General features: G+C 40.9%; 1 protein-coding gene across 8 annotated transcripts in view; it reads left to right on the forward strand.

The window, feature by feature from the left end:
- The window catches only part of ARHGAP6 (Rho GTPase activating protein 6), a 320,115-nt gene that overhangs the window by 237,046 nt on the left and 57,414 nt on the right, over window positions 1-25,655 (forward strand). For 6 of the 8 annotated variants that reach the window (XM_069003617.1, XM_069003639.1, XM_069003647.1 and 3 more), the window contains one exon: window positions 23,973-24,132. In XM_069003617.1, coding sequence (XP_068859718.1) covers window positions 23,973-24,132 — 160 coding nt within the window. Of the gene's footprint in view, window positions 1-23,162; window positions 23,266-23,794; window positions 23,861-23,972; window positions 24,133-25,655 lie in introns of those variants that run through there. The other 2 variants (XM_069003660.1, XM_069003628.1) reach the window with 2 other exon arrangements.

The raw sequence follows: 25,655 nt of genomic DNA on the forward strand, positions 1-25,655 counted from the left end.
AACCAAGTCATCTTGTGTGTAACTGCTTGGACATGCGATTCCACTGACTGGTGTGTGCTGGCGAGTAGGTAAAAGAAGTATTTTCTACTGTTGCAAATCGCTCTGGTAGCTTCAGCTTTGTTAGTTGGAGTGTACGTGTAATTTCAGAGAAGCAGTCCCAGTGTCTGCTTTGTAAGAAAACATCATCGAATGGTAACAAATGTATAAATCAGCCTGACTTGCAGTACCTTGAGTCTTCTAACATTTGACCTTAATCTAGCTGAAGGTTAGGTGAAGCTTGGAGCCAGTTTGAGAGGAGCTTGACCCTATCAGTAGGACTAAGAGTACCTTGGAAAGACTGTCCTATTGCGGGTAAAATGTTAATTTTATTTAATGTTAAGATATTAATGATAAATGTAGGTTGTTTTTGTTGTGAGTTAAAACTGTGTCATATACACACAAGTTCACTCTTACATGAGTATTTCACAAAGCTTGGGCAAAAATACACCATAAAATGTAGTATTACCTTTTTCGTGCAGGTTTGAAGAATTGGCCCGCTCAGTCACAGGCCAGAGCCTCTTTCTCTTTTTCATATGCATTCTGAAGGTGAGGCAATAGACAGCACAACTCTATTACAGCCGTGAAAGCAGAATTAATCCAAGAAGATGCTTCTCTCTCTGCCCCCTTGCTTTACCCTTGACAGTACTGCTTCCTGTCTTCTCACTTGGTTGCAGAGCATGAGTAGCTTTCTTAGAGATACCTCAATGCCATGCGTGTCTTTCTGCCTCCTGCCCTGCTCTCTTGGGCCATGCCTGCTTAGAGATTGAACCATGTCAGAGAGCTTCCTCTGGTGCTGGGACTCGATCTGTGCTGTTGGTGTATAGAGTGAGCATAGATAGGCCAGGAGTAATTTTTGACAGACCATTTGGACATGGCCACTCTGCAAAGGGAGGCAGGTTTATAGTGTGGATTAAAGCTGTTCCCTGCCAGCTGGGTCACTGCCAGGGCACGAGCCCAGACACGTGTAGTTTGCGAATATACATTTCAATCTTTGGTTATGGGTTTGTGGTTTTCTCCAGCACAACAACATAGCACTTCAGCCCTGAGTGAGGGAACCTTTTGGTCGACTGTCCGTATCAGCAGTGATAAGCCACACAGTATTGGGAACATCACAGGGCTGATGAAGCTTAGTAGATGGTAGAGCTAAGGCAGCCAGTCATATGCGTTCCCTCTGACTGGCAAAGCACTTTGCAAATACATTCATTTTGACTTTGGTCATGTTCAGGAGTTAGTGCATGGTGTCTTTCCATAGCTGCAAGTTACCAGTGCTAACACAGATAATAATTGCATTGCTGTTGATGCGTTGTCACCTTTCAGCTGCATAAGGTTGCTCACGTAGAAGCTCCTTGGCTGTGGAGATCTGTGTCTTGTCCCTGTGCATGCGGAGCTGCTGGAGGCTGCAGCTGTATAGCAGAGAAAGGTCACAGCTTGGCTCACTTGCATGGGTCCTGGGGCATGGTCTGGCTGCACACCAGCCCCTTCCTGCAAAGAAACCCAGGTGGGTGGATGAGATGGAAGCCTTGGTAAGACCCTGCAGCTTCTCCATCAGCACTGCCTGAGCAGGCACTATGGTGGGTGTCCCTAAGTGTAGGGACAGCCCTGAGGATCACACACTTTCTGATGAATATTTATAAAATATAAGCTTCTGTTATTGATATATGTGAAGCTGTGCTTGCTCTCTGCTGTGACAACCCATGACTAAAGCCACCTTCTCTGGGCCTCTACAACCTCTTTTGGGGACAGTGGGGACTGTCTCTACCAGCACTTAGAAACCTCCAGAATACTCAGAGCATGATGCCATACAAACAGAACAGGCAGGACTATTCACTTTCACAGTAGAATAAACAAGGTGAGGTTAGCTCTTAACCCACTGGAAAACACTCTTATAAAAGACCAGGTAACCTGCATGGCTCTCTTTATGCTCAGGCCCTGTTGGTACCTTTGTATGGGAACTTGTTAAATATATAGGCAACTAAAACAGGTAATAACTTGTTACAGAATGTTACAAGTTTCAGTAGATGGGGGTTTTGTTGTTGTTTCAGATGTGTTTGCTAGTGCATTAGTAGGACACAGTGAGAATTTTGTAGACTGCCCAAGCACACCTGGAGGCATACAGTAGCTCAGTCTGGGTGGGAAACTAGGGGTGTAGGAGAAAGCTACAAGGTCTTCCTCCTTGCAGTAGCCTTTTTTTTCTGCTTCTTAACCTGGAACAACTGACTGTTCTCACTCTGTTATTACTATTTTGTCAACGAATTCCTCTAAATGTAAGGTATTTTCCTCTTAAACTGATGATGCAGGCATACCCATATCTGTAATGCAGACACACACATGTATCTGCTTCCACATTTTATGTTGAATCCTTACAGCTTCTGCAGGGCTCCAGCTGTATCTGTGTTTTGCACTGGTTTCCCTGGGGTTGTCTTACTGGTGAGGCAGAGTCCAAGATTTAGAAAACAGGTCTAGATCCAGCACAGCACAAAACCCACATGATGGCTTAGATGAATGTTTTTTGGCTTGTGGAGTTTTAAAATCCATGGTGGCTGTCAGCAGAGCCAATAAATTCTACATCCTTGGCGTTGGATAGCAACTCAGTACTATTGGCAAGGTAAATTTTGCAGTTTGGAGTTTATCTTCTCTCCAGAAGGTATGTCTTTATACAGAGGATGCCTTTTATACAAAGAAAAGTCTGTGAGGAAGCGTGTAAAGTGACCAAGAGTGAAGCAGCAGATTGTGACTGTGTTTACATGAGGACAAATGCCGAGTGATTTAATAGCCTTATTAATTCAAACTCGAATGAGCAAATCTGGTGGTAAGGTCAGTGGGAAACAAACACTCAGTATAATTTTTTACATTCAAAATGTGGATCCTAAATTATGAAACAAGATACTCAAATAAAAACATGAGGTAACATCCTGATTAATAATGTTTTCTTCAACAGCAGTGTACTACTAAGTGACCTTTCAAGCATTTTGTTAAATAAAAAAAAAGTCCTGTATTTATTTCAAGCATTTGCTGATTTTATACCAGCATAATATAAATCAAAGCAGCTGTAGGTACACAGATCAGTAGACTATCAAATGCTTTTTGTGCATCATGTTTTAATGAGGGCAAATACATTTTTTTAATATACTTTATTTTTGATTTTAGGCATTGCAAAGGCAGTCCCTGGTGTTGTCTAGAACAAGTCAGTATGGCCAGCCCAGGGCTACATTATACAGTAAAATAGTTGTCTGCCAAGAGGCTATGCTATTTGATGACAGAAGTGTTAGGGAGCAGGACAGGGTCATCCCTCGGGGGCCAGCCTGGCCAGTGGGATGAAACTTGGACTGCCATTCTCTAGACTTGCCTCAAATAGTTCATCACAGGTGGGTAAAAAGGGAATACAGTTTGTGAGGGGTAATTATCTTTAAAACCATACTGCTTCTGAAATACTGTATGTGCTGTAATACAGGAGAGGTATTAAAGAAGATAAATTACAGCCCTTTTCCGTCCTCATCCTTCTGATTTATTGCTGTATTCTTTTGTGATGTTAAGAGCTGCTTAGTTTGCCATTTGCCTTTGTTTTGTACAGCAGTTGTTTTCCTTTTGTGGTAGTCCTGCAGGGCTGAAGGGCAGGAGGGGGAGTAGTTACCACAGAGCAGTAGGACTGGAGAAAAACATTGAAGAAAAATGGGGTAACACGGTTAGAAACCTAAAGTGGTGCCAGCTGAGCTTGTCTGTGTGCCTTCAGGACTGGCCCCTCAGCTCATGGCTGAGTCCCAGTGGTGGAGCTGAGCGCTTTCAGGGGGCAGGACACTGACATTGAGCTTTTAGGGTGAAGGACAGCTCTACCTCTGTCAGCTCTCCCCCTGGACAGGAGTCTCTGTCTCGTGCAGGGACAGCAACAAGGCGGTGGGATGACTGGCTGGCATTGCTGAGTTGAGTACCACTTAAAACATATCAGTTCCTATTGCAAAAGGCGAGGCAAACTTAAATTGGTTGTGTGAGGTGCTATGATTGAAATGATTGCCTATTCTGGAATGTATCCCTGCTTTCTTCTCCAGTGAGATAAACAGGCTGGGTCAGTGCCTCTTCCCTCTTTGTTCTACCACCCTCTGCCCTCTTTCTCTCCTAATTTTCTGAGAGTTTTTTTGTCTGGCTAATCTAAGGTTTAAAAAACCTGTTCATCTTGCACGTCTGAAATGATGCTTATCCTCTCACCCATGGTACTGTGAAAAAACATGTAGGCACATTTTGTAAATATATCTTCATCAGGATGATGGATGATTCTTAGAATTACTTCTGTAATTACCAGAAAAATGGAAAGTAAATGAGAACCTGAGATGTGCAGTCATGCTTTAATAGTTGGCATCTTATTCTTTTACCTTAGAGCTTAAGGTTTAGATAAAGGAGTTCACCCCTCTCTTTTATGCACCTATTTGTATAAAAAACCTAACCCAAACAGAACTTGTAGATTCTGTTCGGGTGCAATGATAGGAAACTATTTAAAAAAACAACCTAAGACTTTTTAGGCTGGTAGAAAATCTTTATTGTTTTGCAATGCTGTGTAATAAACTTGCAGCCAGACATTTCAGATATCAGAAATTAAAATTTCAATGTGCTTTTAAAGGCTGCATATTGTTTTATTGTGTGCTTGTCTATCCATCCATAAAAGACTGTAGGGGAAGGAAAGAGTGAAATGGATTTCCAGAGAGAAATGTTTTAGGATACTGGGCATTTTTCCACTGAACATCTCTGTGGAAATCTGGAAAAAAATGTTAGTTCTCTACAAGAAAACAACGGTTTAACTGCAGTGCTCTTTCCCACCATCAAGAAATTTGAGAAAATTCTTTTGTAATTATTAACTAGCAGAGAAAAATGGAGCTTTTTTTGGAAAGCAATTTATGAGATTATTTCTTTTAAACAGAGCCTTCTTGGAAGTGTGAACTATGGATGGTATTTGTACTATTGTTTTCTGATTTGCTTTCAGATAGAAGGCAGTTTTAGCCCATTGGAAAAGATGAGGGAGGAGGACAGTATTAACTATGTCATTGCAATCTGTGGATTCTCTGCTCTTTGCACTTCTCTGTTGCAGGCTACTCTGTGCAGTGCATGGTAGCCTGAATGCCTCCTGCGTAGAACAGACTAGCAACAGCCAAGTCCCTAATGGACTTGAAAGAGCTTTGACTCTCTTCCTGTTGAAGGCTATGGGTGGGTTTTTGAGTGAAGACAGTAAATGGCAAGGAACCTTAAAGCACTATTGATTTATATTGGTTTCTAGTACTTGCTGTTAGTTACATAGCCACAGTGCATTGCAACTCATGATGGGTATATTATTGCTTCATCTGGTGTTTTATTCTCTGTATTGCTGGTCATTTTTGTGGGAGTTCACATCCGTAGTAACAGGACTCACTGAGGCAACTTTCAGGGTGAATTTTTGTGCTGTTGGAAACCATTCTTCTAGAGGTTGGCACCAATTTAGTTGAAAGCCAGTAGTAATAATTGAAAACTGTGGCTGACTGTTGTTTGTTTTGTAATGGCACAGCATATGCCCAGTTCCTAGGGGAAGAGACTCTTGCAGCAGCTGAAGAATGCAGCCTGTGATCTCCTTCCCAGGGATGCTCCACCCAGCCCCATCGCTATAAATGGCAATTACACTTCGGGAAATTACAGCAGACAACGAGCTAAGCAATGGCAGGTTCATCTGCAGCTGACATTTTCACTGTCGGGCATGAAATTCATGAACTATAGCTGTGAGGTGTTTTGTGCACACTGCAAGGTCTGCAGCTTTGTGTGAAGTGTGGTTTGGGCTCTGTTGGCATGGTCAGTGCACTGGAGGTGGTGGCAGTCTGATCCGCCGGAGCCACTTCTTTCAGAGGGTTGTGGGAGGGGCTGGGGCTGAACGAATGTTCAGCTTTGGGAAACTTGCTGGCAAGTTTTCCACAAACCCGATGTTTTATCAAGCAGCTGTGGAGTTTGACCACTGATAAGCGTCCTCATCATGTATCTGCAGCCTTACTAGCAAAGGTCAGAGCTCAGAGGAAACTTAGTGGTGCTCAGCAGCCAGGGGAAATGGTATTTAATAGCAGAATTCAGTTCATTCAATACATGTTTGCTATTTAGCCACAGTGTAAGCATATACCTCTGAGCTGGCCACCTTGCACTCCCCCCCTTCATGGGAGGAAATGGGGAAAAAGGCATTTCTGGAGTTTTGCCCTTATCTCTGCAAGCCAAACGAAATTAATTACTTCCCCAAAAGTTCCTGTTTCTCACTGCTGGTTAGAGGTGGTGCTTAGAATGTCTAGTTAGAGATGGCAATATTTTGAACATAGTCCCACTGTAGGTCTGGTCTGCCCCACAGCTGATGTGTCAGCATTTGAAACATCCATAATTAGCCTGCACTTTTGTTATTTTTGGCTTTAATTCTCTGTCAAATGGAAAGGGGGAAATTTCACAGTGTTTCAGGGATTCCTGAAGGATGATCCTGTTCACTCTGTAATGAATGATTTATGGATAATAATGATAAAACTAGTAACACCAGTAACATGCGCTTTCATTAATTCTGTGCTGTGTGAAAGGAAAAGCAGGTTTAGTGCTTATTCAGTGGAGGGTTTGAATGGAGAAGTGTAAAGGAAGTAGCCTTCTGTGGAATAATAAACACAAAGTTACACATTTAACAAGTGCTTCATTCTTTATTATTACCTCAGTTTTCCACTGCAAACATTATTGGCTAGGTGTATGTATCTTTACCAAAACATCTCTTGTGTACGATGTTCTCAGATTGTCCTTTTCCAAACCTGCAGGCTTCTCTCTGCAACAACTGGAGTTTTATGTATTCCTTACATAAATACATATGATGGGATGTGCCTAGACTTTCACATACCTCCTGGAGATAAAGCTTTAAAGCAAATATCAAATACCACAAAGATATTTTAACTCGTAAAAATGCCACGAAATGTGCAAATGTTGCAAATGCCTTTAAAATCAATGTCTTCTTTTAGAAATGTACCAAATTTTCAGCTTGGCCCCTGGAAAGTCATTCTTGTAGCTGAGGATATTTATTCTGTTCTGTTTTTTGAATGGGATGCAGCTGTTGAATTCTTCAGACCTGAGTAAAAGCTCTTAAAAAGTTTTATTTATATCCGTTTTTTTCTGTCATGCTCTGTTTCTGAACAAATAGCAACAACTTCAGCTATTGAAAATTGTCATACTGCAGCTAAGGCAGTGTGACTTCTCTGAAGAGCTGGACACTTACGTGAGTACACATGTGTAATTATATTAAAGCGAGTGTGACTTCTGAAGGAGGTTGGCATGAGGTAGGCTGTCTCCCCTAGTGTGGAAGTTCCTGTAGGAGATCCCTGGGGATCTGGAAAACAAAGAGCATGTCTAAGGCAATCAACTAAAATGCATCCACAGCCTGTTAGAAGTGCATTGCAATGATGCTTAAGTGTATAATCCCTCTTATTTCAAAATACAGGCGTTTGGATTGAGTTTCCCTTGAATATTCTTTGTGATTATTAATGAGCTATATCAAATAATCTTATTTGGCTCATTAAAGGGCATAATGCAGATAAGAACACTTTAGACCCCGTAAAGCTCAAAATTAATCTGGTCTCTAGACCCATATGTTACTGGAAATCTTTGGTAGTAAGCTGAAGTGTTGTGATGTTTTGATGTGAGTAGGGTTTGATAAAAGTTCAAAAGCAATATGCAGTGCTGTTATGTGTCTGTGGGATGGGGAGTTTTTTGTACAGCAACAGTGCAAGATTCAGCAGGAAACAACCTGGCAGGCAGTTGTTGGTTTTACAAGGATACTGCAGTGAAAGCTCTTTAACTTCCTGTGTCTGCATGCCTTTTTTCCTGCAAGAGCTTCATACCGGCTCTTAAAGTCCACACTCTCGGTTCCTTCTCTTTTCACTAAACACTTTGCTCAACCAATAATGAAAGGTAAAATTTGAAGAGGCTTTTGTGGATCTTTGAGCTGACTAATGTATATTTTAATTACATAATATTACATAATAATAATGTTGATAAGAGGAGCTGTTATGGCCACTTAACACAGACATATTAAAATTGGTTTGGGGATGCTTACTAGATTGCCACTAAAAACTTTAAATAGGAGCAGAGAGCATTGACAGTCACCAGCCAAAGCATACAGGGAACAAGGGGAGGGGAAGACAAGAAATAGAAGGAGGGTAAGGAGAGGACATTGGAAAGCTTTTGTGCTCTTCATTTATCTAAAAATAGGTTTTCAGTCTGCCTCTGAGTTTGTTTATGTTTGTCTTTCCTTTGGAGACTGTGGATGGAGACATGTCTTTTCAAATGCTTTGGGAGTAGGGCCTGTGCTCCTTGAGTTTGGTTCCTGAAACAGGACTTGGAGCTGTTGTTGCACATTTGGGGAGCTGCTGTGAGCTTCTCCCTAGCCCTGCAGCTCCCTCTGATGCTGGGATAAGACTCTTCCTGCATCCCCTCTTCTTTTCTAAAATCTAGCATTTTCCAAAATATCAGTTGAGTCCGTAGTTCTCTCTAGGCTCTGCTTTCTGCAGGTCAGATATCTAAACACCTCCAAAGGTGGGAGTTTGTCCTTGTGGTTCAAGGACTGGTGAGGCATAGGCTGTATCGAATGTTGCTTGTTGCACCTGGATTTTGGAGCTACAATGAAGATAAAATCTGCTCTGTGATTTTATAAAAGCAAAGCTGTAAAGTGGCGTTTTCCGGATATTGCAATGACTCTGAATGTGTTTGACTGCTTTTAAAAGTCTTTGAGAAAATACAGAGCATACTCTTCTTGGAGATGACAGCACCAGCATGTTAGAGCAAACCCAGCTTTGGTCCCTCCAGGATGGCCTTTCTACTCTCCATCAGCCTTTCAGTCTGTGCAGCTCCCTGTGATGTTTCCCTTTTCTGGAAAGAGGAATGATGCTGCGCGTTCTCTCCTCATCTGTCTCAATGTATGGGCTTTTATTAGAGTCTAATATAACTTAATGTAACTTGTCAGAGTACTTACATCATCTCTTTTGGAGTCATCAGTTTCTGGTGATGGATAACACTTAGAATCAAGAGATAGAAACCCCCAAGTTAAATATATTTAATTGGTTTTTATTTGCTTTCTGCTTTTTAGAGATTGTGAGACACAGGCAGAGAGTCTCTGGAGCAGATGGGTGTTTTGTGGTTACTGGACCAGACAGCTGAGATACAATTAAAGTGCCTTTTTTGCATATGCAACTTGCAACTACTTCTCTATTTTCACAGGTGTTAGGATCATATGAAGTGTGAATTTAATAGAGGTTGTTGTACTTCTCTTATTTATTTCTACTTCTGAGTGAGCTGTTTCAGCTGAACCTAAAGCATATAACCTTGTATAACTGTGGAAGCTCAGTCTGTCTCTCAGGCTTTACAGTAGAATTCAAAAAAGAATAAAGGAAACCCTAAACTAATCAGTGTTTTTCAGTTACTTTTCATTGAAATGCGAAGATCCAGTATGTTTTTATTCACAATAGCTCTGCTGTGTCTCCTGGAAGCTGTTCTGCAGGGGGTTTTATACCCCAGGCTCTTTCTAATGAGCCTGAAGAGCTTTCGGTGGTGCAGTGACATCCCTGGAGGTGGAGGAAGGAATCTGTCACAGGAACTCCTGCTTGCAAGGGGAAAGATACGTAGTTACACATACAAAGTTCCTGAATGGCAGCCCCCATGAGGCACACTAGCACATTTTTGGACCAAAAACATCATTCATAGCTGCAAACATTTTTTAACTTTTTCACCAAGCCATCATTTTTGTCCACAGAAAACATATCTTTCATGAATGTTCTTTTAAGACAAAATCCTATTTTTTTCTTCCACTGAAAAAACTGAGATTTTAGGTCAGTTCTGTTTCTGAAGCTATTTTCAACAGTGAGGCATTTGTGTCTAGAGTTGGTCATTGGTGTAACAAGAGATCAGCCAGAGGAATTCTCAATGCCTGCTAATTTAGTTCTCTTGATCCTGCGCCCCTCCAGAGTGTGAGTGAGTCCTTGGAATTTTGAACAATTAAGAAACAAACTTAAAGTCCCATACTCCTTGTCTGTGAATGACAAAGTTACAATCTCAGAAGTGTGTAATTTTTTATGAGAGTTTAGGCCAAGCTTAATTCAAAATTTTAAGATGAATATTTTTGAGTGCTCTGGGAAGAAATTAATCCAAAGAACAAATGTTCATTTTCTTCCTTTTTTGTTGCTAATAGGGTATATTTTATATAATCTCTCCATAAGCTGTGAACATTTTGTGTTACAACATGTAATTCCGATAGCATGTTTTTAAATATAAAGCTGTGCATTACTGAAAAAAAGTAGTTTGAAATGGGAAAAATAACTCCCTGGATGTGCTGGTAGCTATTAGAAATTATATACAAATAAGTTCATGTAGACAGTGTGCCCCAAAGGACCCTGGGGTTTTTTGCAGAGAACACTTTCAGTTACTGAGTAACCTGCAGAATTCAATTTCTAAGAAGGAAAAGTCTGTCAACCTGTATTTCCAGTAAATATGAATTGGAACCTATAGTTCCAATACAGTTTCACTTTTTTTAAAATCTAAGATAAAGGAAAAAACCCACCTCTGGAGCTCAGAAATAAAAGGGGGACAGGCTAGTTGGACACTTCACAGACATAAAATTTTATCTTTATGCAGGCCACCAGGAAAGATTGGTGATTTTTAGATACTTTGTTTGCAGGGCAGCTGCTGCGTGGAGCCTGGAAATGGCAGTTCCTTCATCACATGGTTTGAGTGAGCCAGGCTCATGAAGGAGCTCAACCCCATTTCCAGTTACATAAACAGCAGAGTTTTGCTCATTAAGGAAACTCAAAGAATATTGGCACAAGGGATATGTGGGCTAAAGAAACTTAGTTTTGAAGAAAGATTGCAAGGACTACAAATGTACGGCATATTTACAAGAGGACTAGCAGGACACTGTTTGTTGGCTGCAGCATTTCGACAGTCAGTGGCAGTACTTTGCTGGGGTTATTCATCTCTCTCTGCAGATAAGATGGTTTTTTTGCCTGGGAAATGGGGTATGGTGTGATGCCTAGTATTCAGCACACCAGCTGGTCTTGGCACCTCTCAGCCCTGGGCAGTGGTGTGGAAAAAGACTGGGAATGGAGGTGAGGAGCTGCATAATTTGAAGATTTGATGTTGGATCTAAGAGGTACTGAAAATGCTGAGGCTTCTGTGTTGATTTCCCTGGGCTTTCATAAGGCTCCAAAATTAGGGACATCTAATGTCTGAGTTTGGTGCTACCAGGAACCAGGCTAATGGCCAAGATGTCAACCCAGGAGGGACTGTGTGAGTTTCTGAGGTGGGGCTCTCATACCCTGGCAGGTGGGCAGCTCTTCAGCGTGATGATTTAGAGGTGGATAAAGCATCTGGGTAGATATTTGGGAGACAAAAATCGAAAAAGTTACATTACATAATCTCCCTTGCCATTGCTGTGAACTTTAGCCCATGGTTCTGTGCACAGAACATTGGTCATGCCAGCCAACAAACAAACTTGTCACTCTGAAGAATGACTTGGTGAAAAGCCACGTAGGGCAGAGCTGCCATTAGAATAATTGGTGATTCACTGTTTGTTTCTCACAAATTTCCTACGCTCCCTGCCCACGCAGTATAGATGACAGCATTCTGTATGGGGATTGTGAACATGACAGACATGCTTTATGAAGCAGCACCTTTATAAAGGACTTTTTTTTCCCTAGCAGACTGTGTAAAATGCTCAGTCTCTGTGTTGCTGTTGTCAAAACTATGTTGTAAATATAGCTGGCCTGCCTGAGTAAGTTTTCAAAGGTGTTTTTAAAAAGCTCTGTGTGAGAATGTCAGTCAGAAGCTGCTCAGAGCTCCTTGCTGTGTTCTAAGGTGCAACAGCAGCTGTGTCCAACACTCTTGGCTGCTCCTGCTAGCGGGAGAGTTTGGGCAGTTGCAGTTGGTTCTGAGCTTGCACAGCCCCAGGCTGAAGGATTTTTGGGGGGAGATCTGCACCTTTCTCACAGCTCCTTGCACTGTCTCAGCACATCTCTGGAGTAAGAAGCAGGGAACCCAGTCACAACTTGTCTGTGTGACTGAGCTTTTCCTTGGGCCAGGCTCTCAGCTTGCTTCAAAGTGAAAAGAGGAAAAGATAATTTTTCCTCTTTAAGATTCATGACGTCTGGCAGCAAAAGGTGTCCTGGGAGTCACAACTGCTCCAGCTGGGCTCACTCTCAGCTGCTTCGTACACAGCTTCAGATCAACAACATTATTCTTAATTTATTTTATGATACGGCATATCTGGATCTGGATCTGCATCCTTAATTCAAGCCTGGTTTGATCAAGTACTAAAGAACACTGAAGACAAAAGAGAGCTCAGTAGATGGGTAAGGAAACCGAATAACCTTGTATGTCATAGGATAGAGGTAAGTGTGATGGAGAACATTGTCGGAATGTGGTGTTCATGGTGACATCAGGTTCAATGTTTTTGGGCTTTAGATGGGTTTGAAGAGAAGTGAACAGCTTTTATTCAGTGGGAAAAAAAGCTGACACTACCAACCATCAGGCTCTGGAAATCCATCAACAATCTGAGAGCTTCAAATAGTGTTTGTTTCCTGATCAGTTTCATGACCTTGCCTCTTTTCACAAAGACTGAAAGTAATGAAACTATGGAATGAGAAGTGACATTAATGTTTGGAAACCAAAGTGTGTAATTAGGCTGATTTGAATATGAGTGGCTTCGTCAGGTGGTTTGCTTTGAAGTTTGGGGTGACAAGTTTATCCTTTTTTGTGTGCTCTGTGCATGAAGGGCACGTAACCCAGGCAGTTGTGAGCAAAATATGTTGAGGGTAAAGAGGTTTTGAAAGCTGATGGCATGACAGCTGCTGCTGAATAGATTCGTTTTGGCAAACAACAGTTTCTGTAAGCATCAGGTTTTATGGCCATGACTGTTACTGTTGCATTTTTAAATTCGAGTTAACTGCATACAGGAGAATAGAGACCCAGAGCTGTTCATCTTCTGGCTCGGTCTGTGAGGTGCTTGTAACTCTAGCAATTGTTTCTGTTTTTCATAACAGTGGGAACTTTATGGCTATTTCCCCCTTTTCTGTCCAAAGCAAATGTGCTGTTTAAAAACAAAGAAAGAAGTGGTGGAATGTCTGGTGGGCACAAAACTTGAACTTGGGGTCCTTCAGGTTGGAGGGCAGTTTAGAAAAATATACCTTTTTCCTGAAAATTGATGTTGCAGCAGAGTGTTTTTATTTGTGTGGATCCATTTTACATTTTTTACTTTAAAAGTCACATTTTTAACAAGCCTCCATGTTAATAGATAATGATGAGCTTCAGGGTGCTCTTTAGTGATCTTTCCAGGTATGTACAAAGATCCATCAGTCTGACCTATAGCTATATACCCATTCAGAGCATTTGTATAGTTCCAGTATAGTTGAGGTGGTTTTTAAAAAATATTTAAACTGCTTGATATTGAACTTAATGGCAAATCAGCAGACTCATGTATGCAAACAGTAATTTTTTTTTTCAGAAATGCCGAAATAGTGCTTTGCAATAAGCTAAAGCAATGTCCTGTGCTGTGCTTTGCAAAAAGGGATCACATTGTGCTTCATTGCATAGAAAGAAAAGTAATTGCATGGATGAAAAGTATTCATGTTACTAAGGAGTGCAAAGCCAGCTCTTTGTACTCGCAATATTTTTCCTTGTTATTAGACTTTGTGTATTTTCTGAACTTTTCCAGAGAGAATTGTCTTTGCGGGGTCTTTGGGAAAAAGACATCAAAACAGATGCTAGTGTGGGTGGAATTTGATATGCCAGATCTTATAAAAACCCCAACAAACAAAGCAAGAAGCACAGTCCCAATAAACCAGAGGACATTGGCAGAGCACTGTAACCCACTCAGTGGTACAGACTTGTCCCAGGCTGCATGACACCAGCGTGTACCACAGGGTAGTGTTTGCACATGTGAACATAGTGTGTGAGAGTGATAAAACTGAAGTGTAGAGTGATTATGTAGCAAAAGAAGTGAAAACTCCTGTTCTTTAAAAGCTAATTGCTTACTTGTTGCATGTTTGAAATGGGCCTGTCCCTGCCTTCTACAGCTCTTGTGTCACTTACTGCAGCACTGCTGTCTGGTGATATGAACTCATGACTCAAAGAAAACTTCCTTAAATACAGAAATGGCTCCTATAACCTTTTTTCAGCCTTTATCTCAGCCAGGTTATGAAAAAGAGAATGTGCATGAGGAAGCACACATGGTCACAGTACAGAGTCGGTGGGTAGTCACTGTTAGAGGTATCCAAGTCAGCTCTGAGAGTAGCCATTCATGTAATGAGTTTGCAGATGGCTCTGGAGGGAGCTGTTGATCTCTACTGAGGTTCAGCATAGCAGGTGTGGAAATGTTGGGGTAGGCAGTTGTTACAGTGTGGGTACTGCAACACGATGTATCAGACAAGGCCCGTGGAAAAGAAATATATATGGACCAATTCTTGCTAGATGTTTCAGAGATGTTTATTTCCCCAGCTGCATGGCCGGGGCTCTGCCAAGGAACTGAGGCAATCACGGGACCCGAGGGTCCTTGCCCGCGCAGGGGAACACAAACCAACCCATGGGGAACGAGGCTGACCAGGGGCAGGGAAACCCCGTGCCTCCCCCCAGGGCCCCTCTCCCAGGGCTGCATGGCAGGGGGGGAGGGCCCCAACAGGCAATGGCCTCCTGATTAGGGCATTTATGTGGGATGGGGTAAACCTGGATCCATGGGCCAAGCCCAGCAACATGAGGTTCAATAAGACCAAGTTCTGGGTCCTGCACTTTGGCCGCAACAACCCCATGCATCTCTCCAGTCTGGGGAAAGAGCGGCTGGAAAGTGGCCTGGTGGAAAAGGACCTGGGGGTGCTGGTTGACAGTGGCTGAACACGAGCCAGCAGTGCCCAGGGGGCCAAGAAGGCCAATGGCATCCTGGCCTGTACCAGAAATAGTGTGGCCAGTAGGTCAAGGGAAGTGATTCTTCCCCTGAACGGGGCACTGGTGAGGTCACACCTCAAGTCCTGTGTCCAGTTCTGGACCCCTCACCACAATAAAGACTTTGAAATACTGAAGCATGTCCAGAGAAAGACAGTGGAGCTGAGGAAGGGCCTGGAGCACAGGTCCTATGAGGAATGGCTGAGGGAGCTGGGGCTGTTTAGCCTCAAGAAGAGGACGGTCAAGGGGGATCTTCTTGCTGTCTACAACCACCTGAAAGGAGGCTGTAGCGAGCTGAAGGTTGGTCTCTTCTACCAGGCAACCAGCATTAGGAGAGGACATACCCTCAAGCTGTGCCTTGGCAGGTTCAGGTTGGACATACTGAGGAATTTTGTCACTGAGAGGATTGTTAAGCATTGGAATGTGCTGCCCAGGGAGGTGGTGGAGTCACCATCCCTGAAGTTGTTCAAGAAATGACTGGGCATGGCACATAGTGCTTGTGATTTAGTTTACATGGTGGTGTCCAGTCAAAGGTTGGACATGATGATCTCGGAGGCCTTTTCCAACCTTAATGATTCTGTGATTGCGTGAAAGCCTAGTTCAAACTCTCGCTCCAGGTCGGGTAGTACAGACTTCTTCCCAAGTCCTTTGTTTCTTAGCTGAGTAACTGAGAGCTCTCACTCTCCTTCCAAATGTAAATGTTTAGACATGTCTTGCATTTTGTACCTATCAAATAAATCACACCCAGCCTCACTCTCCCCCCAAAAGAAGAAAAGAACACCCTAGAATTGTTTTCCAGCCAGATCTGGTATATAGGTAGTCAGATGATGGTTTTCTTGTGTGCAACAGACCTCATTTTTTTTTCTGTCAGTTGTACAAGTTTATAGAAAATACTGGTGTGAACCACTTGAAATAAGAAGAATAGGGTTTTGTATTGAGTTAAAGACTTTACTATTAGTTAAATCTTAGTTCTAGCAGTTATGGAATTATTTGATTTTAACTTCATTATGAGATTCTGACAGTATCCTTGTCAGATCATGTAATCTGCATGAATCTTAAAGTCTCAAAATCCAGGAAGTGAACTAAAGTATTCAAATATGTATTTTTAGCTTTGTGTACAATACTTAGGCAGATATAATTTTTGCAGGCTTGGAAATGACAATGTGTACTCTTTCACATGCATTCTCTCTTTCAAACAGTAGGTAATTTTCTTCTCTCTAAAATGTTGCAATTTTTTCTTTTATATGGAACATAATAGAAATAGATGCCACTCCTAAATGTTCACTGCATTGGCTGTGGTCACATTGATACTTCTAATTGGGTGTGGAAATGTTTAACTTTTGTGCTGGGCTAGCAGAGGTCCTTATTGTTTCAGCAGGATATTTTGTACTACTTCAGGATCATATATCCAGATAGGACATATGATAATATTTTTTTCATTCAGTTTCAGCCTTACTGTTGGGTTTGCTTAACATTAATCTCATTAGGCTTAGGAGAAAGAGCACTATTTCATAATCAGAATCTCATTGGAAGCTTTACATTTAGTAAGGACATAGCTTGAATAGATGGCACTCAGGAATGAATGGATTACTGTAACCTGCAGTATTGAGCAAAAGTTGTCCTCAGGATGGAGGCCCCCTTTTCCCTGACCCGTGGCACAGGAAAACTCAAACAGTACGTGCCAGTCTTCACTGTATCATGGGCTGTGGTTCCTTGTTCACCTTCACAGGCAGCTGAACACCGAGAGCTGTTGGGAGCACATTTGTGTTCATCATAGGTATTTGGAGTAGGGTCTATTTAAGGCAGCTTTGCCACTAAAAATAATACTTGTGCAGCTATTGTATTGGATTTTGGTTCAGCTGCCATTAGCTTGTGGAGTTCATGTTATTCCCAATGAAGCAGGAACAGGTTTTAACATTTGAGAAAAACATAGCACTAGCCTCTCAAAATGTACAGTAAATGAACCTATGGAAGGGAAAATAATTCTCCTCTTAATGAAGCCAGGTTATCCCGGACTTTTTGTGTTGAGACTGATGAAACTTTTGTAGCCCATTACTGTGCTCTCAGATGGTTTCATTACTGCAGTTTTTTCAGGTTGTTACTTCATGTGGTCATGGTTGTGACAGCACTGCTTGTACCCTTAACCTGCAGCAAAATTCAGAGTATTGCAGTATGGCTTCATTCTCTCTTACACATGAAAATACTCAAAAATCTGTTTATGTGAAGACTGACAAAATTTCAGCTGTAATTCTAAAGTTGGATCTGGGCTTTTTAAGGTGTTCTGTCTCTGTTGTGACACCTCCAAAAAGGTATTTGGCCCCTCCTGGCTTTAATTGTGGTTCTTCTTGATAAATCCCTTAAGAAATATTGATATCTGCTGAAGTAAGAAATCAAAAAAAAATCTGACCATGTATTTTGATGCATTTTAGTGGAGCTTTCTAACCTCTGGAGGTTGGTTTTCTGGATCTATTGAAAGAGTTCTGTACAGAGTGTATATGTTAGGGATGAATATTCTGCTGTGCAATACCTTTGTACATCATTCAGGTTTATTAATGTCAGAGAAAGAATTAAATATATTTATCCATTATGCATCAGGTTTTTGTAAGAGAATGCTTTATAAGTACTCTAAACATGAAATAGTATCCTGAGGCATTTAGAAAACTTGGAAAGATTTATCTGGAAATATTTTTCCCTTTAACAATTTTTATACTGCTGTGAAAGCATGCTCATTGTTCTGCTCTCTGTTTATCCTTAGACTAAAGTTAGTTTTTACTCTGATAAATGCAAATCACCACTGTAATAGTCTGAAATGTGTATCTTTACCTGGGCATGGGTTCATGCCTTCTTGCTAGATGAAGTATTTCTGTTGTGGATGTGAATTGTGTTTCTCCTGAGTGGAGTACCAGCTTTCCAGTGTTCCCCCAGGGGTTGCCTTGCAGTACTGAATACATGGATTTCCACCCTTGGGAATGAGACAGGATGTGAGGAAGTGTCTGTCTTTGGCAATGCAGTGGTTGTGTTAATTGCCGTTAAGTAGTTTTGATATCTAAACCAGTGTTTCGTAAAATGTGATCTTTCTGAAAAAAATACACTTAATACAATACAGCAGGAGATAAGGCAACTTTAGTGCAAGGCTTCAAGCTGTAACACAGAATCATCTGGACTGTACTTACTCTTCCTAGTGGAGACATTACATTAATAATTCCGCCGCTGACGTCAAGGGGAACAGGATGTCACCCTAGATAACAACCTTAGTGAAGTCAGTCTTTCTTAATGAAGATTAATTGTTGGGGCCCCATGCTTTGTGCATCCATGTCCAGATATCTTCCTCTGAATGCTTTGATGTCACACAGCAAGTCTTGTGCTTCTTTGTATAGTGTTGAGGTGGCATTTTGTTCATCTGAAAGAATTCTTTTGCGATACTATCAGACCCTTAGGAGCAGCTCTGTGATCCCAGGGCATCCTAGGGTGCAGTAGTTTGTAATGCCAGCTAGAAACCAGTGTGCTGCTTGTAATGTGCTGAGCTGGCTATGGAAGAGTGTCTGAAATGAGGGTGGCAGAGAGAGTCGGGCTGTAGCACACTTGTACCATCTATTGCTCTTTAACTCTTCATTAATTTGCAGGTGGTTATCTAGGATGGCACTAGTAAAGGAATTTTCATGCAGTCCTTAACTGCATGTAATGCTTAAAAGGCTACTTAAATGAGTTTTTCCACTTCTCTTTAATTCTCACCCTGTCCAGGAACAGTATTCTGTACATTGATTCAATAGGCCAGAGTATGTAGCTGTACTGAAGTGATTGACTTTTTCTTCAGAACTGGTTTTGGTTCTTACTAACAGCAACACCAGGGAAATGAAGAAGAGAGGGACTACCTGTACCAACAGCCAAATTGTGAGAGTTTCTGCCTGAGGAGTCTGGAAATAATTGTAGAGAGGGGTGAAATAAATGACATGGGGGAAGAGAAAGGTTGTTAAGTGGCAATGATATGTGGTTTCATGAAGCTTAAAGAAGTAATTAAGCAAACAGAATTAAGACACACTAATGCTATATTTGCCATGTTATTTGCAATATAATCTTTTTGTGCAAAACCACTGAGTTCTTTTACAGTGGACACCCATCTAAATACAAGTGCATAGCTAAGAGTTTCTAGGATAAAAGAAAAACGAGTAGACGTAATTGGTTTTGATCTTAGTGATTTCAAATGGATTTGAGCAGAAGACTAATGAAAAATAGACAGCTAATCTGATAATGGCATTCACCTAAAAGAGTACAGAGTAAAATCATTAACAATGGCAATAAGGCATAAGACAAAAATTGCACCCTCCATATTGGATTAAAATGCTTGTTTTCTAAAACTGTGATATTTGAGGCTCTTATTTCCCAATTTGTGCACCATCCACATAATTCATTGAGGCTTGAAACTCCACAGAAATCGAAGCTGATCACTGCCCATAGATTTGCATCTGCATTCAGCATTCCATGCAGTTGTCAACTGGTTTCTATATTGCACAAAAGACAGGAGAACAAGACTTTTCTAAAAGACATCTGAAAGATTGCCTGTCAGAGGCTCAGGAGAAGGAGGCCAGGCACACAAGAATAGCTTAGACCTGTTTAACAGTAATTTAAGTGCACAGTGTTACTTAAGTCAGGATGTACCACTTAATGTTTATTTTGGAGCCACCAAACATCCAACCTATTAGAAAAATGCTTGAAAGAATATCAGTAAAGCTGCAGTCTGTCTCCTATTAAAAATGTGCTTATGACTGTGGACAAGAAGTACAGGGAAAATGGACAGATTCAGATTCTTCAGAGGCAAAAGATGCAGTTTTTCAGTCATCTCTTTTGTTGAGTCATCTGCTCTGGTATTCTAGGCAGTTACCTCATAAGTGAACTGCTTGGTTGAGTGGAGGAAAGATGTGAAATATTAATGGAAGTGCCAGAGAGAAAATGAAGCTGAAGTTGCAGACTTGAGAGGAAAAATGCATGACCAGTTGGTGGAAGAAGCCAGAGAAAACTTTTAGTCTAGATTATGGTTTCATAAAATTCTTTGATGAATTAGCAGTTTATGTCCTGCCAGGCTCATCACTTTATCCCAGAACAGTATTTCTGTTTGTACTCTTCTGTTTGTGAGTTGCCTTTTATTTTCTTGGTGATGGAATCATTTGCAGATCATATTCAGACCTACAGTCCTATAATGTAAATAATAGAGAGCAACCTGTGTACTACGTTTGAGCACATATAGGCATGAACTTCAAAAAACAAGTCATTCTGACTTGTTTTGCTTAAAGATCTTCTGCTCCTTTTTAGCTTCCAGCTGTGTCAGGCTGATGCTGAATTAGGCTGGTGAAGTGTTGCCTCTCATATGAAGAGAGAAACAGAAAATATTCTTCATGTCTGTGCTGCCCTTATCCTCTTTTGGTTGCCCCACAGAGTGCAGAATAGCTTTAGGCAGATGTAATTACACCAGCACCCATTCTTCAAAGGACCTTGACTTTTCTGGACCTCTCCCAAGCCTGGATTATTTTGCAATAATTTATAGGCTGTTTGTATAACTGTGCAGTGCTTTGGGAGGAAGACGAGGCCTTTAATTTACCTTGTATTATGTAAAGCATAGGAGTATTTAAATAGATTAAATTCTCAAATACTGTGTTTTGATGCATAGAAGACAGTGATATATAGTTGCAAAAGGAAACAGACTTTTTCAAGGAAACATTTCTTGAGCCTTTAAAGATTAGGAGATTTCATTGGCCCTACCTACCACATGATTTTCCAAAAATATTTTAGTTTATTAGTCGTGTGTTCCATTAGCATAATAAAAACCTATGTTAATGTGACCTAGCAGAGATTTTATCAAACCCATCAAGTGTTGAAAAGGAATTTCTTCTTTAGTGCACAGCAATTGGGCAGAGTGATTCCACATTCTTTATAGATGCTCAGCAACCTGCTGTGGCATTGCAAGGTGCAGATGTTGCAAATGACTGTTTTTAGCTAGACAGTGAGCACCAGGAACGTATGGGGAGCTTGAAAACTGGCAGAATTAAAACCGGGTTGAAAGGAACAGGCCTCATAGTCTTGTTTGGTGCTTTCACCTTTGTGTTGGCTTTAAATCCTTGAACTCCTATGACAAAAAAACCTAGAATCATTTAGCTTGTAAAAGACTAAGATCATCAAGTCCAACCATTAACCCAGCACTGCCTAGTCCAGCACTAAACCATATCCCTAAGGGCCACCTCTACATATCTTTTAAATACCTTCAGGGATTGTGATCCTACCACTTGCCTGGGTGGAAGGGTGGGATACTCCCATATTAAAGTGAGATTTGCCTGGGTAGTGCTGCGTTGAGTGCTCTGCTCATATAAAGCAGCCCTGCTCTGTGCAGGGGGGTTTGCAGGAGTCCCCAGAGCAGAACCTTTGTGCAGGGCTGTACCACATCTTGCAAACCCTGTGTCAGAGGTCACCTGCTCTGGCAGGGCTGATGTTGGCACTGGGCTTTGCAGTGCAACAGCTCACTGCTCACTGTTAGAGAGCCACCTCAGAGATAAGGCTGAGGATGAGGAGTTACCTCCAGAGTTAAAAATTGCCAAGGGCTAATCTATCTGAAAAAGAGGAATAATTTATGTGTTAATGCAGAAAGCAGTTAAGGAACTTTTGCCTAATATTTGGTAATTTCTGGAAGTTTTTGTGATCTACAGGAAACAGCACATGTATTCTATTACCTTAACATTTTCTAAGGGGTGTAATTTTTGCTTCCCATTCATGTTTTAGTATTAAGGGTTTGGATTTGAAATTTTTTATGGTAGACATATCAGTCATATTTTTGTTTATGCAAATGCTCATGTTGGAGAAATAACTAAGATAAAATACCCCTACCCTCCACCATAAAGACATCTATTTCTCTGTATGTACCATTTTGACTGTAGAATACTTTATATATTATATGTTCACAAGGATTGAATTGCATACTTCTGTGCTTGTAAAGTTTCTTTTGCATTGTCAGGGCTGGAAAGGAATTAATTTTGTAGTATACATTATCTGGTTGTGGATGCTGCTCTTGATCACTTTTATCTGTAAATGACAACAGCTTTTTAAAAAATGTAAACGTTTACTTGCAGTTTTGCAAATAAGGTTTATGTGACGCTTGCTGGTTTGGTTTTGCTGGAGTTATGCTGCTCAGCTTGGCTTGTGACACGGTGCAAACCTTTAGTTTGAGATCACAAAATCTGATTAGTCAACAGTAAGGCACTAGAAGAGCAAGAAGAGGTGAAGCGGCAAAAAAATGAAGTAACAAATTCCAGTGGTGAAATACTGGGCTAACACAGAAGTTTTGCATGTGTGACCCATGTGCATATAAATAATATAAAGACACTGATCATAGAACATGCATTAAGTATATAGAGGTGCAGTTGTTCACATTGAGGTGATGCCTTTACCTATTATGGTTGCCTAACGACTTGCAAAAACTACTCTGGCAAAAAAAAAAAAAAATCCATGCTGAATTCAAACATACTTCATGAATCACAAGAAACAATGTTAATTGTGTGATTCCTTTAATCTGTATTGCTAAATGGTGCTGCACAGCTGTAAATGGTTTTTGTTTCATACATCTGTGAATACACTCACGCAGTCATAGGTGGGCATATATATGTTCATATACAAATGTATGTACGAGTTGTATGTACACATATAAATACATATGCACAAATACAGGCACAATATATGGAAACATGCACAAAGATGTTTACATACAACAGGATGCTAAGTAAAGTCAAATTTTACTGATTTTCATATTAAGGAGCTTCAGGCAATTTTTAAAGTCAGTGGACATCCTTTGACTGCAAATGGATGTGCAGATGAATCATAAGTTTAGAGTGAAAAAAATTGGTATGCAGTGAAGGTACAGATATGGAAATTTAAACTGAAAATGAGAGTGAAGTTTGTTAATTGTAAGTCTGCCATGCTCTGATGAAAGGCAGGTTGGTGGGTTTGTCTTACAGCCCAGCTGCTGTACATCAGAGTTTTTTCATTATCGACAGCTGCATCAGGTTGTACTTAATGACAAGATTGATGTTTATTTTTTAACATGGTTAGAATGAAAAACAAATTCTTCTTTCTCTCCCTGTAGTACTAATCTGTGCTCTTTGATGATGCTTTGATGAATTCTGAAAGTCTTGCTTTAAGTTAATTGTCAGGCTTTAAGCTTGTCTTTGTGCTTGCTCTTCTCTTAGAGTGATGATTACTTCTCTGGCCCAAGCTAAATACTAGGAGAATGGATTTTTGTATAGGTTCTCACAGGTGGGGGATACAACAGCTACAGCTTTCAGTTTCCTTTCCAAGCATAATTGGTACCTTACAGAGCTGTAGCATATCTCATGCTGTTTTCCTCTATAAACATTAACAAATATGTTGTTGTTCCGGCTCTTCAAAAACATGGAATAGCTTGTTCTTGACTCGATTGTATTCTAAACCCAACATCCTCACAAGGAGGTGATGGGATGTGTTGGAAAAGGGGCTCTGCCAGTGCACTCTCCAAGTCTGGTGGAGTCTGATTAGCAAGATGTAGGAGGTAAGATGGGTGTTGTCCATGGACCTTTGGAGGTCTGCTGCTCTGACTGATGGTGTCAGAAAAGAAGTAAGTGATGATCAAGTACTGTACAGAGAAAGCAGACTGGGAAAAGCAGACAAAGGTGCCTTCCCCCCCCCCCCCCCCTTCCTTTCTCTGTGCTTTTTGTTACTGGAATCCTAATATTTTTGCAACAATACTTGATTAAATTACTTCAAACAGAACTGACTTCTTGTTTTGCGTGTCTGTATCCCTTTTAAGGAATGCTGCTCTAGGGAAAATAAAGATATTCGAAAGGTTAGAGATGTCCAAGAAAATGGCCTTTTGGTAAGAAGAACCTGTGTTGTTTTTTCTAGCAGTAAAAGAGATGGTTCTGTTTATGAAACTGTGCATGTGCATTAATACAATGCTTCATATTTTTCCATTTGATTTCCTGTAGGGTGATTTCACTTGGAACAGCATGTCAGGGCGCAGTGTTCGGCTGAAGTCAGTTCCCGTTCAAAGCCTCTCAGAGCTGGAGCGTGCTCGGCTGCAGGAAGTGGCTTTTTATCAGTTGCAGCAGGACTGTGACTTGGGCTGTCAGATTACTATCCCCAAAGGTAAGGGCTTGATAAGCTGTCTCTGTTTAGATTGTTAAGCCACTGATTTCATGTTACAGCAGTAAACACTAGATTTTTTATTCCACAGATTCTGTCTTCTATTTCAGTTTTGTGTAACCACAGTCATTATGTAAAAATGATGAGTAAAGTTGTTTGTCTGCTGTGTCCAATTTGGGCCACCTGGGGGTGGGATCATCTGATCAAGGGCAGATGTCTACAGGGTAGATAATCTATATCAGACCCATTCATGCCAGGATGTCTTGATACTCAGTTGAGAGAAAAATGCTTTTCTTACATTTCCTGATATCCAAAATTAAATGTCTATGTAGGTCAGGTAGATCTTACCATAGAAGTGTTTTTTTTGGTTCTGTGTTACATTGTCTGTGAAGGAAGCCAACTGTCACTAGTTCAGATACAGAGTGAAGACATTTGCATCAAATAATATGAGTCCGACCCAAGTTTTCCTAAAGACAGTGTTGCTTATTTCCTAGAAAACAAGTTAATTTTCAATATAAAACATTGAACTCCTAGGAAACAGGAGATTAATTGAAAAGGAGAAGCTCAGCTATTGGAATCCTGATGCAGGATATATGCATGTGGTAGAACCTGTACTTAGGTTACTGTGGAAGAGATCTAAACCTCACTAATGAGAAAGTTTCTGTTGTTTCCTGTAGGCTAGAGATCAAGCATAGCAGAGATAGCTGTTGTGCAATCATCTGCAAATCTGTCTTTCCTGTTGTTTCTTTGCAGTCGTATATGTACATGAGGAATAACAAGGGATGACTGAATTCTCACCTTTGATTCTGAGCAGAGGTGCTGCGTGGTAGCATATACATAGTGATGCCACAGGAACAATTTTTTAATGATTGTAAGTTAAGCAGGAAAAAAGTTGTCCAGTCTATGAAAATAATGATGTAGAAAAGAACAAATGTGAAAGAGACAGGCTTTTCTATTCATCAGCTTTTTAGGATCTGCAGAAAATTCCTATCAAAACCAACAAAGTCCGATTTTACACGTATAGCAAGGCATCAGTTTATAGTGAGATGGATTTAATCAACTTCTTCAAGCCTCACCAGCTCCCCTGGTCCCTCAAAAAAATGTTTGATCAAAAGGAGAACAATTTCATAGGATATTCATAGGAGGAACTGGATCACTAAGGGCACTGCAATAATTTCTGACAGTCTGAGCTGCCGCTGGCTGTTCCTGTGGGAGATGAAAATACACATATGGAGATCCTACCATAAGAGGATGTATGGTGATAACCATCCAAGACAGTAGAGTACACACAGTCATAGAATAGCTTAGTTTGGAAGGGACCTTAAAGGTCATCTAGTCCAACCCCCTGCAGTGAGCAGGGTCATCTTCAACTCAATGAGATTGCTCAAAGTCCCATCCAACCTGGCCTTGAATGTTTTCAGGGATGGGGCACTTACTACTTATCTGGGCAACCTTTTCGCACCACCTTTGCTGTAAAAATTTTTTTACACCAAATCTAAATCTACCCTCTCTTGTTCCAAAACCAC

The sequence above is a fragment of the Aphelocoma coerulescens genome, chromosome 1, assembly GCF_041296385.1.
Source record: "Aphelocoma coerulescens isolate FSJ_1873_10779 chromosome 1, UR_Acoe_1.0, whole genome shotgun sequence".
In the NCBI taxonomy this organism is placed as follows: domain Eukaryota; kingdom Metazoa; phylum Chordata; class Aves; order Passeriformes; family Corvidae; genus Aphelocoma; species Aphelocoma coerulescens.